Here is a 15,083-nt window from a genome sequence, read left to right as displayed (position 1 = left end):
CCTCCCAACACATTTTATTCCTATGGCTACCTGCTTCACATCATAATGGCAGGCTTCACTGATTCCCTGGAATATATGGAACATATTTTTTAAAAAAAGGACCAGGAAAAAGAGGAAAGGTTAATCACCTTTTCAAAACAGAAAGAAGCTTCCATCCCTCCTCTGTTTCTTTCTGGTTAATCCTTGAACCTGGGAAATCGGAGAGTAGAACATATGTAATGAAAGTAGAAGCATAAGAATCATACAGGAGTCCCCCTATGGGAGTCCCTGGGGATATTAAATTCTGAATGTTCCAAGAATCAGTAGTTATGGAAAGATTGTCAATGATAATATTAATAAGACTCGCATGTGTATGTGGCAGCATTTATAAAGTACTTTCACATATGTTATACAGTGTGATGCCAAAACTCACCACGTGAAGCACAGATATCAGCGGAGTACTCAGTGAAGAATGTGCGTACCCGAGAAGTCAAAGGACATCTATAAAGGCAAGAGACTGAAGTTCTGACTACAAGACAACTGGTAGTCCATACTTATTTCTCACCTCATCACATTTTGGGCTGTTCCTGTTGTCCATGCATCTGATTCCTGCCCACAGATGGGCTAAGGAAGAACTCTGAGAAATGTCTCAGGTATGACTGTCCTTCCCAGGAGTTTCTCCTCTGAGTATTCTGTTTTCACAGAGAGACTGTATATAGCAACTGACATTTTCAGAGGCCCTGGATTTGAGACAGGAAGGATCACCCTTGCAAAGCTCAGTTTGAACACAGAGAACCTTACATCTAAATGTTCCACCTTTCCGCTGCCTCATGGCTCTACCCTGACACTGAGAACAAGAAGTAAAGAATGAGGGACTAAGTTTCACTTCTCTTACTCCTTTAACCACCCCAAATATCTCTTCATTTTAAATTATAGATATGTATTCCTTACATTACTAATATTCACAGGTTTGATTTTATCCTGGAAACCTCTACCATACCAGACAGGTGGTCTGTGAGCTTCACTTGTAAGCCTTTGTTCCCCCCAAAACCATCCCTGCCTAGCCTCTGCCCCTAGGAAGGTGGTGCTGTGTCCTTCCTCAGACTTCCCATCTCTGGCTTCTCTCTGAGGAAACCAAACTCGTTTAGATATGAGAGAACAGAAATGGGAAACAACAGCAACATCAACATCCTTCTTGGAGTTCACCCGTAATTCCTTACCTTTTCGGTGGTCTTCTTTTTCCAGATGGTTGTGAAAAATAGCTTTAATACCAGGTAGCTCAGGTACAAAAAGATCAACCGCAACCCACTAATAAGAGTGTAGTTGAGGCTGCTATCAATAAAAATCGAGCTGAAGCTCAGCCACAGCTCAGAATGGCTCTTCAGAAATGAGAGGATGTACTCCATTATCTGAATCGCAGTGCTGCTGAGAGGCAACTGAGGGTTGAGGGTTCAAGCCCTTGACTATATAGTTCCAGCTCTGCATCACAGATCATGAGTCACAAAGGGAGTCTGAGACTAGAGAGGATGACATCATGATGTGCCCACAGCCCCGCCCCTACCTAGAGCCCAGCAGATTTGCTTGCCCAGCCCTTTCACTCTATCTTCAAACTCCATGCTTTCCCCTATCCTATGTCAAACTTCTATCTATAATTCAGATTTGACCTGAGTCCATTTTACTATTAGGTGCCCTTGACTTAAAGCCCACCAACTGCACAACCTTGAAAGTCTGAATTTTTGCTTGTCTCCACACATGTATATTCTTTCTTTCTTTTTTTTTGGACAGGCAGAGTGGACAGTGAGAGACAGAGAGAAAGGTCTTCCTTTGCCATTGGTTCACCCTCCAATGGCTGCCGTGGCCAGTGCACTGTGCTGATCTGATGGCAGGAGCCAGGTGCTTCTCCTGGTCTCCCATGGGGTGAAGGGCCCAAGCACTTCGGCCATCCTCCACTGCACTCCCTGGCCACAACAGAGAGCTGGCCTGGAAGAGGGGCAACCGGGACAGAATCCGGTGCCCCGACCGGGACAAGAACCTGGTGTGCCGGCCCTGCAAGGTAGAGGATTAGCCTAGTGAGCCGCGGCGCCAGCCCACATATGTATATTCTTAGATCACATATATCACCGAATCCACCTGCTATACTGCTTTTGCCTTACACCGACCCAGATTCAAAATTTAGGTTCGTTACTCTTGTTTAGTTTTATGAATGCCAAGCATTATTTTGTTTATTTGTTTCAGCCTTTACTGTCTTCAGAGGGGCTCATAATTCAACAGGCACAAAACACATAAGTGTAATATATATATATATATATATATATATATATAATAACTTCAAGCAATGTTGGACTATATTTAGCACTTATTTTTCCAGTTAGTATAGCTTAAACTGTATGAAGACATTTATTTATATATTTACTTAAGAGGCAGAGTTACAGAGAGAGAAGAGACAGAGAGTGTTCTTGTATCTACTGGTTCACTCAGCACATGGCCACAACACCCAGAGCTGGGCCAATCGAAATCCAGGATCATGGGGCTTCTTCCAGGTCTCCTATGTGGGTACAGGGGACCAAGCACTTGGGCCATCTTTCACTGATTTCCCAGGCCATTAGCAGAGAGCTGGATAGGAATGGAGCAGCTGGGACACAAACCAGCACCCATGTGGGATGCTGGCACCACAGGCGAAGGCTTAACCTACTATACCACAGCACCAGCCCTGAATGAAGACTTTAAGAAATGCTCTATATACAAATAATCCTTTGACTAATCAACCCAGAATTTTTAAAACTAAAATGTTTTCAAACTTTATTTAAAGCTTCAATTTGTTGTTTTAAGGCCACTTCTAACCCTGTCTAAAGTACAGAGAGGCTGGGCCTCTAGATCAATAGATGTGTGACTCCTTCAAACCAAGGAAGGGTAACAGTGTACTAAACAATTGATCCCCTCAGTCCTTGGTGGCAGACTGGGACTTAGGAGAGTCAGGTTATTGGAACAGAATGTAATCTTATGCAGACTGTCCTGATTACTTTTTTTTTCATTTTTTAAAGATTTATTTACTTGAAAGGCAAAGTTACAGAGTTACAGAAAGGCAGAGGCAGAGAGAGAAGTCTTCCATCAGCCAGTTCACTCCCCAGATGGCTGCCACAGCTGGAGCTGGGGCAATATGAAGTCAGGAGCCAGGAGGCCCCTCATGCAGGTGCAGGCGCCCAAGGACTTGGGCCATCCTCCACTCCTTTCCCTGGCCATAGCAGAGAGCTGGATCAGAAGAAGAGCAGCTGCAACTCAAACCGATGCTCATTTGGGATGCTGGCACCGCAGGTGGTGGCTTTACCTGCTATGCCACAGTGCTGGTCCCTGTCCTGATTACTTTTGTGGACCAAGTAAAAGTGATCTTATAGTGCCTTTCCAATGTGGGAGAGGGCAGGGGATGGTTGAGAAGGTGTGCTCTATAGAAGCACACTGCAAATGTGTAATGTCAGCTTCCTGTAACAATTTATTCAGGCTTCTGTTGTCAGGTTTAAATCACTCCAAATCCACCCACTTACCCCCACCCATTTTCCTATGCATTTACTCAGATCTTGTCATGACAGCTGTGCTCTGAAATGCCTCCTAATTACTCCTGTCTTTCTTAAACTGTGAAGCCTTTGAATGGATGCCTATGGTCCAACTCTGTTACTTGATGTCTTTGGAAGAGGGAAGGATGAACAGCCATTTCTACTATCTAGTTGATACATCTGGACACCAAGAGGCCAAAACTTCCTTCCCTATTAGAAGTAAGGCCCTCCCTTGCATCCCTACATTTCCAGGAAGAGTGGGCCAATGTTAGCCATGTTTAGGGGGCAGCCAGCCCATTCACTGTGTATTTAGGACTTGAGAGACATTGCAAACTCTCTATTCTGGGACAACTAGTAGCCATGAGGAAGGCAAAGTTAAAATGCAACTGGTTTTGGTTCCTGGTAAATGAACATGGCTTCTGTTAGCCAGATGGGACCTGTTTTTAGCTACATTGTGAAGTCCATCCTCACTGCAGGGGTCATCATGGGTTACTCCACAGGCTCATGGCTCCCTGAGCACGTGGAGTGAGTCACTGCGAGGGGGACCTATACTTACACTGATGATTGCACAGAACTTTTGTGTAGCAGCTCAGATGAGAAAATGAACTTCTGAAGACTAGGGCCCAGGTATTGATGACCTGGGAACAGAGCTGATCAAACACTCACCTCTGATTATTTATATATCTATATCTATATGCTTATGTATATATATTTAGATATAGATATATAAATAATCAGAGGTGAGTGTTTGATATATATATAAAGATCTACCACAACTAACTTTGGTGTAACCCTGCATACTCTCCACCCTGGAATACTAACCAGAACTCCCTGGCCATATCCAGCACATGCCCCTGGGTGTTCACTGGAAGAGCAGACACTCCATTAAGCCACAGAAACTTAATCCAAAATAAAAGCCACCAGTGGAACAAAAACCAAAAATTATCTCCACAAACACCTAAAATAAATGCAGAAATTCAAAAACAAGAATAAGGAAGATAATATGTCCACAAAGGAATACAACACTTATATATTTGAATGTAAATAATATATTTTTTTTGACAGGCAGAGTGGACACTGAGAGACAGAGAGAAAGGTCTTCCTTTGCCGCTGGTTCACCCTCCAATGGCCGCCGCGGCCGGCGCACCATGCTGATACGAAGGCAGGAGCCAGGTGCTTCTCCTGGTCTCCTGTGGGGTGCAGGGCCCAAGGACTTGGGCCATCCTCCACTGCACTCCCTGGCCACAGCAGAGAGCTGGCCTGGAAGAGGGGTGACTGGGACAGAATCCGGTGCCCCGACTGGGACTAGAACCTGGTGTGCCGGCGCCGCAAGGCAGAGGATTAGCCTATTGAGCCGCGGCGCAGCCATGAATGATATTTTAAAGAGAAATAAAATGAAAAATCAGAAAGCAAGGCTTCAATAAATCAAATAAAAAATGAGGTGGAAAACTTAACATCAGATTGGTGAGGCAGAAGAAAGAATATCCAAACTAGAAGACAAATAGACAAATCTGGAAATTTTACAATTATATCAAAAAAATTAATAAAATGTAGCAGAAATTAGAAAATTCAAAACAGTTTTGGAGATTTATTATGGGATATTATCAAATGACCCAATAGACAGGTCTTAGGAGTTCCTGAAGGTATGGAAAGAGAATGGATTAGGAGGCCCATTTGGTGAAATAGTTTTAGAAAACTTCCCTAATTTGGAGAGAGAAAAGGATGTCCAAATACTGAAATCACATAGCACTCCTACAAGGCTACGTGATGACCAGAAATTATCTTCACCATGACACATTATAGTCAAACTTTTCACAGTAAAACATAAACAAAAGATTCTTAAATGTGCACAAAGAGAAATGCCAGATTACTTTCAGAGGATCTCCATTTAGAATCAGTGATGACTTCCCATCAGAAATCCTACAGGCTAGGAGAGAATAGCAAGATATATTTTAAGTCTTAAGGGAAAAAAAACTGTCAACCCAGAACACTGTGCCCTGAAAAGTTCTCATTTATGAATGAAGGTTAAATAAAGACCTTCTGTAACAAAAAAGAAATAGAATTTGTCCACACTCATCCAGCATTACAAAAGATGCTTAAGGATGTGCTACACACAGAAACATAGTCATCATGAAAGAATGTGAAGACAGAAAACCTATCAGTAAAAGTAAAAAGGAAATCCAAAGAAAATAACAGGAATGCTTATGGAAAAATGTTAGGGCCAAATCATCAGTTATCTACAGTAACCTTGAATGTAAATAGCCTCAACACTCCTGGCAAAAGATACAGCCTGGCTAATTGGATTAAAAAACAAGTCCCATCTATTTGCTGCCTACAAGAGAAACACATCTCTCCAAGAAAGATAAACACAGACTAAAAGTGAAAGGATGGAAAAAGATATTCCATGCTAACAGAAACCAAAAAAGAGCAGATGTAGCCATCCTAATATCAGAAAAAAATAGACTTTAATATAAAAACTGTTAAAAGAGAGAAAGAATGGCACAATATAATGATTAAGGGATCAATTCAGCAGTAAGATGTGACTATAATAAACATTTATGCAACCAATTACAGGGCACTTGACTATTTAAAAGAAATGCTAATGGATCTATAGGGGGACATGGATTCCAATACAACAGTAATGGTGACTTGAATACTCCACTTTGAGCAATGGGCAGAAAATCAGCAAAGACACAACAGTCACTGATATTATAGAACAAATTGACCTAATTGTTATCTACAGAATTGTTCATTCCACAATTGTAGAATATATATTCTTCTCAAAAGTGCATGGCACTTTCTCTAGCATAGATTACATGGAAGGCCATAAAGCAAGTTTCAGAAAATTTTTAAAAAATTGAAATCATACCATACATCTTCTCTGATCACACTGGAATGAAGCTGGAAATCAACAACTCAAGAATCTCTAGAACATATGCAAACACAGGGAGACTGAACAATGTGCTCCTGAAAGAACAGTAGGTCACAGGAGAAATAAAAAAAATTGGAAATGAAGACAATACATCATATCAAAACATTGGATACAGCAAAACAGTATTAAAAGGGAAGAGCATAGCAATTGGTGCCTACATCAAGAAATTGAAAATGGAGAAAAATACATGAAATATCATTACATCTCAAGGATCTAAAAAATAAGCAACAAACCAAACCCAAAATTAGTTGGAAAAAGAAATAATTCAAATTAGGGAAGATATAAACAAAGTTGAAACAAAAAATACATAAGATGAGTGAAACAAAGAGCTGGTTCTTTGAAAAAATAAAGAAAATTGATATTCCATTGGCCCAACTAACCAAAAAAAAAAAACCACCCAAATCTGCACACAACCACTTCCTTTCCTGCTATGCCACTATATTGTACCAAGGAACCCTCACCAGAAGTCAAACTAATGGGGCTGCCCAATCTTGGACTTTCAGCCTCCAAATCTAAATAAATCAGATTTTTTTATAAAGTATGAGGCCTCGGGTATTTTGTTTTAGTAACAGAAAACAGACTAACACAAGGACACATTGGTGGATATTGAACAAACAGAGCTGAGATATACTCCCAGGGAAGAGGGTAAAGGTGAGGCTATGAAACCACAGCCTCTGAAGAATTCAACATAATTTAGTAAAATATATATAAGGTTTAAGAGCAACTAGGAAAATCTATCCACTAATGAAGAGAGTAACTTTGTAAGATTTTGAACAAGAAATGGAACAACCCAAAAGTATTACAACAAGTATGAGAAGTCTGGACTTCTGTCAAGGAAATGTAAATGAAGGGAACCCCATATTTAGACACACAAAGAAATAGATTGGCAGACTTTTAGAAGATCAAAAATTTGGCAGATGGGAAAAGGAAGATTTGCCAGATTAATATACCAACCACTGACAAGAAATCTATGTTAAACCAACCATGGTACAAGCTCTTGTCCTATGTTTCAGGTAACCTTGGGACAGCTAGAGGAGGTAATATGACAGCCCTACCATATTCTGTTAATATAGCTATACCTGGATACTACAGTGATACTCAATATGGGTATTTCATTATTTCATTTCCATCCTGGTAGATAAATGGCATCTTCATTTTTAAGAGCTTTTAACCAAAAAGGCCAAAATATATAACAAACATAGAGGTTTTCACATAAAAGAGAATCATTTCATTGGTTAAAAAGATTGGCTATTCCTCCTAAGCAGGTAATATAAAGCAAGGACTTTCCAAAGAAGGTATGAAGAAAACACTCTGGATAAAAGTGTCCAGTTGAGACTAGAGGTTTCTCCTTCCTTCTTCTACTAAACCTGATAAAATGGGTTTAAATCTGTAATAGAGAAAATGACATCTTTACAAGAGGGACTTTCAACAGTAGCTGAAACAGAAAAGAAATAAAAGAATGTCCATAAATGGAAAAAGTAAAGAGAAAGGTATGGACTAGAATATCTGTGGAGGGGCTTTCAGGGGTAGAGGAAGTAGCATCCTAGTGAAAAAAAAGTAGAAGATATGCCAATGGGAATTGAAAGTGTGGACTGAAAAAGTAAAGTTAAAAAAGATCTCTAGGGGCCCAGCATTGTGGTACACTGTGTAAAGCCTCCACCTGCAACACTGGCATCTCATATGGGTGCCAGTTCGAGACCCTGCTGCTCCACTTCCAATCCAGCTACCTGATAATGAGCCAGGGAAAGCAGTGGAGGATGGCACAAGTGCTTTGGCCCCTGTACCCATGTGGGAAACATGGAAAAGTTCCTGGATCCTGGTTTTGGCCTTTTGGGGTATGAACCAGCAGATGGAAAACTAACCTACCTATCTGCTGCTCCTCTGCACGCGGAGGAGCCGCACCAGACCGGGCACTTGTTGTTCCCTTTTTTTACAAGTCCTTTCTATAGTAAAGTAAGAATAAGTAAACAGCAAACTCCCAAAGCAAGAATGAGTAGAGAGAAATGAGAAAGAACGAAGTAACGAACTTCCCCGCGAACTCTCCAACACACTCTCCAACCAACCCCACACCACCATGCCGTCTCTCTCCTCCTATATAGTCCTCCTCCGCCAATCCCAACTCAGCTGCCCACACGCCGAGCACGCCGCTCTCCTCCAATCAGGAGCAGCTCCTGCAGCTTGTCAAGTTGGTGAGAGGCAGCTGGGTAGAAGCTGTTTACTCCTCTCCCAGCGCCATATTGTGGGAGAGCAGATGCATAGAATAAGTCTTAATTCCAGTAACAGTCTAGTCCGAGTTGCTCCCCACAGATCCCCCTTTCTTTTTATTTTTTGGCGTTGATACACGCCTGTGTAAAATTCAGCATGATCTTCATGCTATTGACTGTCTTGTTTGTCGTGCTACTTCAGAGTTCGTTGAAAAATGTCCCATATTCCAAAGATCCCAGGGATTGGTTATTCATTGTTTTCTTCCTCAAATGGAGTTTTCTTCTTCTAGATCTTCTGCTGGCAGGTTTATCAACCGAATTCTTCTCTCAGGGGTCCATATTGGTTGTGCCGCACCCTGTGGAAAAAAACAAACGGCGCCTCGTACTCTTCTGAGTAAGGGGAACGGGCCTTTCCATTGGTTGTCCTGTAAATCCTTCCACATTACCCACTGTATTGATTCCTTATCAGCTGATTGAGTATGCATTTCTGCAGGTGTTTTACCGTTCTTTTTCTTGTTCAAAAAATTAATTGTATAAAGAGCTAGGGCCAAGACATCCTTGTTGGATGTGGCCATTTCCCCTATTCCCCCTTTTTGTTTAATTATTAAATTTTTTAAATATAAGTGAGCGCGTTCTTCCACAGCTTGCCCCTGTGGATTGTATGGAATACCGGTAATATGGGAGATTCCGAATTCTTTCAAAAATGCAGCAAAACGATTTGATGTATACGCTGGGCCGTTATCCGTTTTGATCACATGAGGAACTCCCCAGGCTGCAAAAGCCTGCAAGCAGTGTTGGATTACTTGTTGTACTCCTTCTTTATTCATGGCTGTGGCCATAATTACACCTGAGTATGTATCTACAGTGACGTGAACACAGCTTTGTCACCCAAAAGAGGGGATATGTGTAACGTCCATCTGCCAGATATGTCCTGGTTTAAGGCCACGGGGATTGGCTCCCGCAGGAATCTTTGGAACTATGGTAACAACGCACTTTTCACAGGATCTAATAATATCTTCTGCTTGCTTGCGGGGAATATTAAATTTAAAACTTAAAGTGTTGGTGTTAACATGCCATTTAGAGTGATATTCTTTAGCTTGTTCCAAAGCGGTGCATGCAAGCAAGAATCTTGAATAATGATATGCCATCATGTTTCCTCGAGTAAGTGGGCCAGGTAAATTAGAATGAGCTCTTATGTGGCCTATGTAAATAGCATGCTCTCTTTGATTTAATAACCCCTGAATTTCACTTAGATAAGAATAGACTGAGGAGGATTTAAGAATAAGGCACTGTGTAGCGAGCATCTGAACTGCATTCACCACATATGCACTATCAGACAAAATATTCATGGGTGCACTCTCTCTGCGTAATACTGTTGCGATAATAGCTAATTCTGCATGTTGTGGAGAAGGGGATGCTGTTAAAACAAAATATCGTTGATTGTTAAATATAGCTGCTCCTGTTCCGCCTTTAGCTCCATCCGTAAATACGGTAACTGCCCCTTGAATTGGATCCCTTCGCACCTTCTGCACCCATTTTATTGAAACCTGTGTGCAGAAGTTAACAAATGGATGGCGAGGGTAGTGATTGTCAATCTCTATTTGTAGAATGAGAACTATGTATGCCCATTGCCAGCATTCCCTTGTAAAGGCTTCTACTGCCTCTTGAGCAAAGGGAACTACACATCGCTTTGGAGTCTTCCCCGCCATTTCTGTCGCCTTTTTTATTGCTGTTAATATTAAATCAGCCACCGCAATGCCTTGGGTGTATAGTACACGCGGTGCATGTGAATGTGGGTATACAAACAACAAGGGTCCTCCTTGCCAAATGACTGCGAAGGGATACAGCTGTTCCATAAAAATTAATATTTCTAGGGCTTGTTGTGGATCACATCTTTCCATCTGCATTGCTTTAATTTGTTTTTCAATTTTCTGTAACGCCAAGCGGGCTTCTATTGTCAATCTACGAGGGGAATCAAGCTGGGCATCTCCTTCTAAAATATTGAATAATGGCATCATATCTTCGGTAGTTAATTTACAATAGGGCCTCAACCAATTTAAATTGCCACATAATTTTTGGAAGTCATTAAGGGTCTGTAACCCATCTATTGCAATTTCAAATTCTAATGGGGTTACCTTTTCAGAAGTTACTTTAAGTCCTAAGTACTGTACTATTTCCCCTTTTTGTATTTTCTCTGGCGCTACTTGTAACCCAACTTTTTCCAAATATAATAGCAGCAGCTTATATGCTTCCATTAGGTGACTTTCACTTTCAGCTGTTATTAACAAGTCATCCATGTAGTGTAAAATTTGTACTTTTGGGCACTGTTGTCGAACCGGCTCTACTGCCTGGTCAACATATAGCTGGCATATGGCAGGACTGTTAGTCATTCCTTGGGGAAGCACCTTCCATTCATATCTTTTGTCGGGACCTTGATGATTAATGGAACGTACGGTGAAAGCAAACCTCTGAATGTCTTGTTCATGTAGAGGTATGCTAAAAAAGCAGTCCTTCAGATCGAGTACTATTAGTGGCCAATGCTTTGGGATCATAGTAGGAACCGGGAGTCCGGGTTGCAATGCCCCCATGGGTTGCATCTGCTGATTAACAGCCCGTAAATCATGCAACAACCGGTATTTCCCTGATTTTTTCTTTATCAGGAATATTGGCGTATTCCATGGGGAGGTTGATGGTTGCAAATGGCCTGCCTCTAATTGTTGTGATACTATATCATTTACCGCAGCCAACTTTTCCTGGGTAAGGGGCCACTGTGGTATCCACTTTGGCTTGTTGTCCAGCCATGACAATGGCAGCGGCTGCATCTCAGTGGCCCCCACGAAAAACCCGTGTCCTGTCTTTTAAAATCGCCTTTGGGCTGGGCTAGGTCCCTTCTGCCTTCTCTGGAGCCTAATCCTCTCTCCTGATATCCCTTTTTATACATAATACGCCGTCCTGTAGAACTCTCCAATTGGTCCTCATTTGTTAACGTCAGTCCCAATTGTTCTAAAATGTCTCTTCCCCATAATGTGATGGGGAGTGCACTAACATAAGGTTGCACATTTCCCTTGTTCCCTTCTTGATCCTGCCAATGAAGCACCTGAGCACTTCTTGATGGTGTCATGGCCGCACCTAGGCCTACTAAAGTATTATCTCCTGGCTGAAGGGGCCATGACTTCGGCCAATCATTTTCCGAAATTATACTTACATCCGCACCTGTGTCTAGCAGGCCCTGAATCGACTTTCCTCTAATGGTTAAGGTCCACAGAGGTCGATCTGCTAAGGATAGGGACAAGGCTGCAAATTTCTCCCCTTGGGGTCCATGAACATCCTGCGCTCCAATCATGATCAGTATTTGAGCCACAGGTTCTTCTGGCTTGATTTGAATAATGCCCTTTGTAGATTGTATTAGCACTTTTAACTTATCAAAAGGTAATTGAATGACTCCGGTGATGACCATTAGGCCTCTCAAAGCATTTGTTTCTTTTCCTACGATTATTCTAAGTCCGTTATGCTCCGCTGAAATTGTTTCTGCCCTAACCTCTATGGCTTGTGGCCCCATTTGAGGTGTTAGTACCGAATATTCAGTGGCTCGTAACTCTGCGTGGTAAATATTTGGTTTTGGGACCGTGGCACCCACCGATTGTTTTGGCCCCTGGGTGCAGGGGCCCACATTCCGTTTTTTCGCTGTTGACCATATACACCTGATCTTCTTATGGGGCCTGGCTCATTTGGCATCCTCAGGGGATTGCCTGCGCTGTTTATTTTAAAGTAACATTCACTGACCCAATGATTCCCTCTTCTACAGCGTGGGCAAAGGCCTGGTCTTCTCGAGTTCTCTATGCCCTGCCGATCTCGGGCTGGAAATTTGGCCCTACATTCCCTCATTAGATGCCCTTCTCGACCACATCTAAAGCATATACGTCCCCTCATGTTCTGTCTAAATTGTCGGGTTACTGCTACTGCAGCATGTGATCCAGAAACTACATCATCCATGATATCCCTACAGATTTTCAAAAAGGTAGGGATGTCTTTATGCTGCCATGGTCTAAGAGCTTCCCGACATGTTTTATTGGCCTGTTCATACGCCAATCTTTTAACTAAGGGCATTGCTTCTTCCACGGTTTCGAAAATGTTTCCTGCTGCTTCCATTAATCTGTTCACGAAATCAGCGTAAGGTTCGGTAGGGCCCTGTACTATCTTAGTTAGGCTGTGTCTTACTTCTCCTTTTCTGGGTATCACCTTCCAGGCTCTTCTTGCTATCTCTCTCACTTGTAAGAGGACAGCTGTTGGTAATCGGGCCTGCTCATCGGGATTGGCAAATTGCCCTTCTCCATTTAACATTTCCTCATCCCATGCTTGATTCCCTGTTTGATAGTTCTGCTTTGAATATTCTCGCGCAAATTCTTTATAAGCAGCTAACCATAAGAGGAAGTCACCCCCGCCTAACACCGCCTTTACTAAGTTTCTCCAATCCTCAGGTATTAGGCCTTGCTGCCCAATGTTATCAAGGATTGCCTGAGTGTAACTTGCATGGGGCCCATACAATTGTACTGATTGCTGCAACTCTTTAAGTAATTTATGGTCAAGAGGCGTCCATCCCCTGTTTCCCTGTGGATCCTGAATTACAGGAAACACCTGGCCTGGTTCCTGGTACTGCTCCCAAGCAGGTTTTCTATAAACAGCTCCCCTTTGCTTGTTTTCGGTTCTTGGCCTTTCTAGCTCCTCCTGCATACCTACTCCCTCCATCACTCCTTCCTCCCACTCTTCTTCAATCTCATATGGAAAAAAGGGGCTTTTCTTTACAGGAGGAAACTTTGGTAGTACCAATGGGCGATACCGGGGTGGTGATTCATCCTTTATGGTTGAATTTGCCAGCCTTGTATGGCCAGGATATATTCTTGGCATCTCTCTCGGGGGCGAGGTTCCCTCCTCAGCTTCCTTCTCCCCCCCATAAGCTTCCTGGCTCTCTAAATCCTTCTTTGATTTTCTTCTCACTTGTTCGTTACAATAGTTGCTCGCCTGGCTGCCCTGCCATAATTCTTCCTGCAGTTCACTCCCCTCACTAAGCAACAACTTGATCCCTTCCGTGGGGTTCTGAAGCACCTGATCAACGAGTTGCCACAGCTTCAGCACTTCTATCGATTCCCCAGCCTCACGCAATTTCCGTCCCACCTGCCTCCACTGCTGTAGAAACCAGGGGGACGTCTCTACGACTGCTCTTATGAATGCATGAATTTTCCTCCCCCCTCGTTTCCCTTGCTTAGAGGAAAAGCTGCGAGGAGGTGGGGAGTAGGAAGAGAGAGAGAGAGAAACCATATTTAGCCCATGGATGATCTTTAGGGAGAAACAGAGGATGGTGCCCAGCAGGAGGAAGAGGTAGCCAGTGGGCAAAGAGTAGCCAAAGAACTCCATTGTCTGTACCATCTGTGACATGTTGGAGCAGTGGGCGTAATGGAAGACTGAGTCTCCCAGACGTTCCCAGTTAATACCTCCTTCCTAGCTTCTAATTTTCTTCCCCCGCGGCTTTTTCCCTAGGTTTTAACTAGCTTTTCACCGGCACTCTTTCCGTCCGGCCTTCCCCTAGGCTCTTTGCTAGTCTCTCTCTCCGGTAATTTCCCACTTCTTCCCGGTCTTTCCCTCCTAGGTTTCCTATCCGAGTCATGGCACCACTTGCTGCTCCTCCGCACGCAGAGGAGCCGCACCGGACCGGGCGCTTGTTGTTCCCTTTTTTTACAAGTCCTTTCTATAGTAAAGTAAGAATAAGTAAACAGCAAACTCCCAAAGCAAGAATGAGTAGAGAGAAATGAGAAAGAACGAAGTAACGAACTTCCCCGCGAACTCTCCAACACACTCTCCAACCAACCCCACACCACCATCCCGTCTCTCTCCTCCTATATAGTCCTCCGCCAATCCCAACTCGGCTGCCCACACGCCGAGCATGCTGCTCTTCTCCAATCAGGAGCAGCTCCTGCAGCTTGTCAAGTTGGTGAGAGGCAGCTGGGTAGAAGCTGTTTACTCCTCTCCCAGCGCCATATTGTGGGAGAGCAGATGCATAGAATAAGTCTTAATTCCAGTAACAGTCTAGTCCGAGTTGCTCCCCACACCTATCTCTCTCAATCTCTCACCCCCTCCCTTCCTCTCCTTCTCCCTCTTCATCTCTCTCTATAACTCTTACCTTTCAAATACATCTTTTTTTAAAAAAAGATCTCTACCCATGAATAATCAATAGCTTGCCTGGTTCCTTTACACAGAACAAGAAATATCCCACCCATTCATATTAGAGCTAAGCCTGCCAGTTGACAAGCATCTCCTATGTTCAAATTTCCTCATCTCAAATATGAACAAGTATCTGGTAACCACTGAACACTGAATAAATTCTACTATATGTAAAAGAATTACCAAAGTAATCAGTTAAAACAA

General features: G+C 42.8%; 1 protein-coding gene across 1 annotated transcript in view; it reads right to left on the bottom strand.

The window, feature by feature from the left end:
• Positions 1–13,004, bottom strand: part of LOC100341232 (spermatogenesis-associated protein 31D4) — a 75,460-nt gene extending 62,456 nt beyond the window's left edge. The window contains exons 1-3 of the mRNA XM_070061144.1: positions 12,933–13,004; positions 1,200–1,287; positions 129–189 (exon numbers count right to left, since the gene is read on the bottom strand). Coding sequence (XP_069917245.1) covers positions 129–189; positions 1,200–1,287; positions 12,933–13,004 — 221 coding nt within the window. The remainder of the gene's footprint in view (positions 1–128; positions 190–1,199; positions 1,288–12,932) is intronic.
• Between the last annotated feature and the right edge of the window lie 2,079 nt (positions 13,005–15,083).

This window comes from Oryctolagus cuniculus, chromosome 1 (assembly GCF_964237555.1).
Source record: "Oryctolagus cuniculus chromosome 1, mOryCun1.1, whole genome shotgun sequence".
Taxonomy (NCBI): domain Eukaryota; kingdom Metazoa; phylum Chordata; class Mammalia; order Lagomorpha; family Leporidae; genus Oryctolagus; species Oryctolagus cuniculus.
This window is presented reverse-complemented; position numbering and strand designations above follow the sequence as displayed.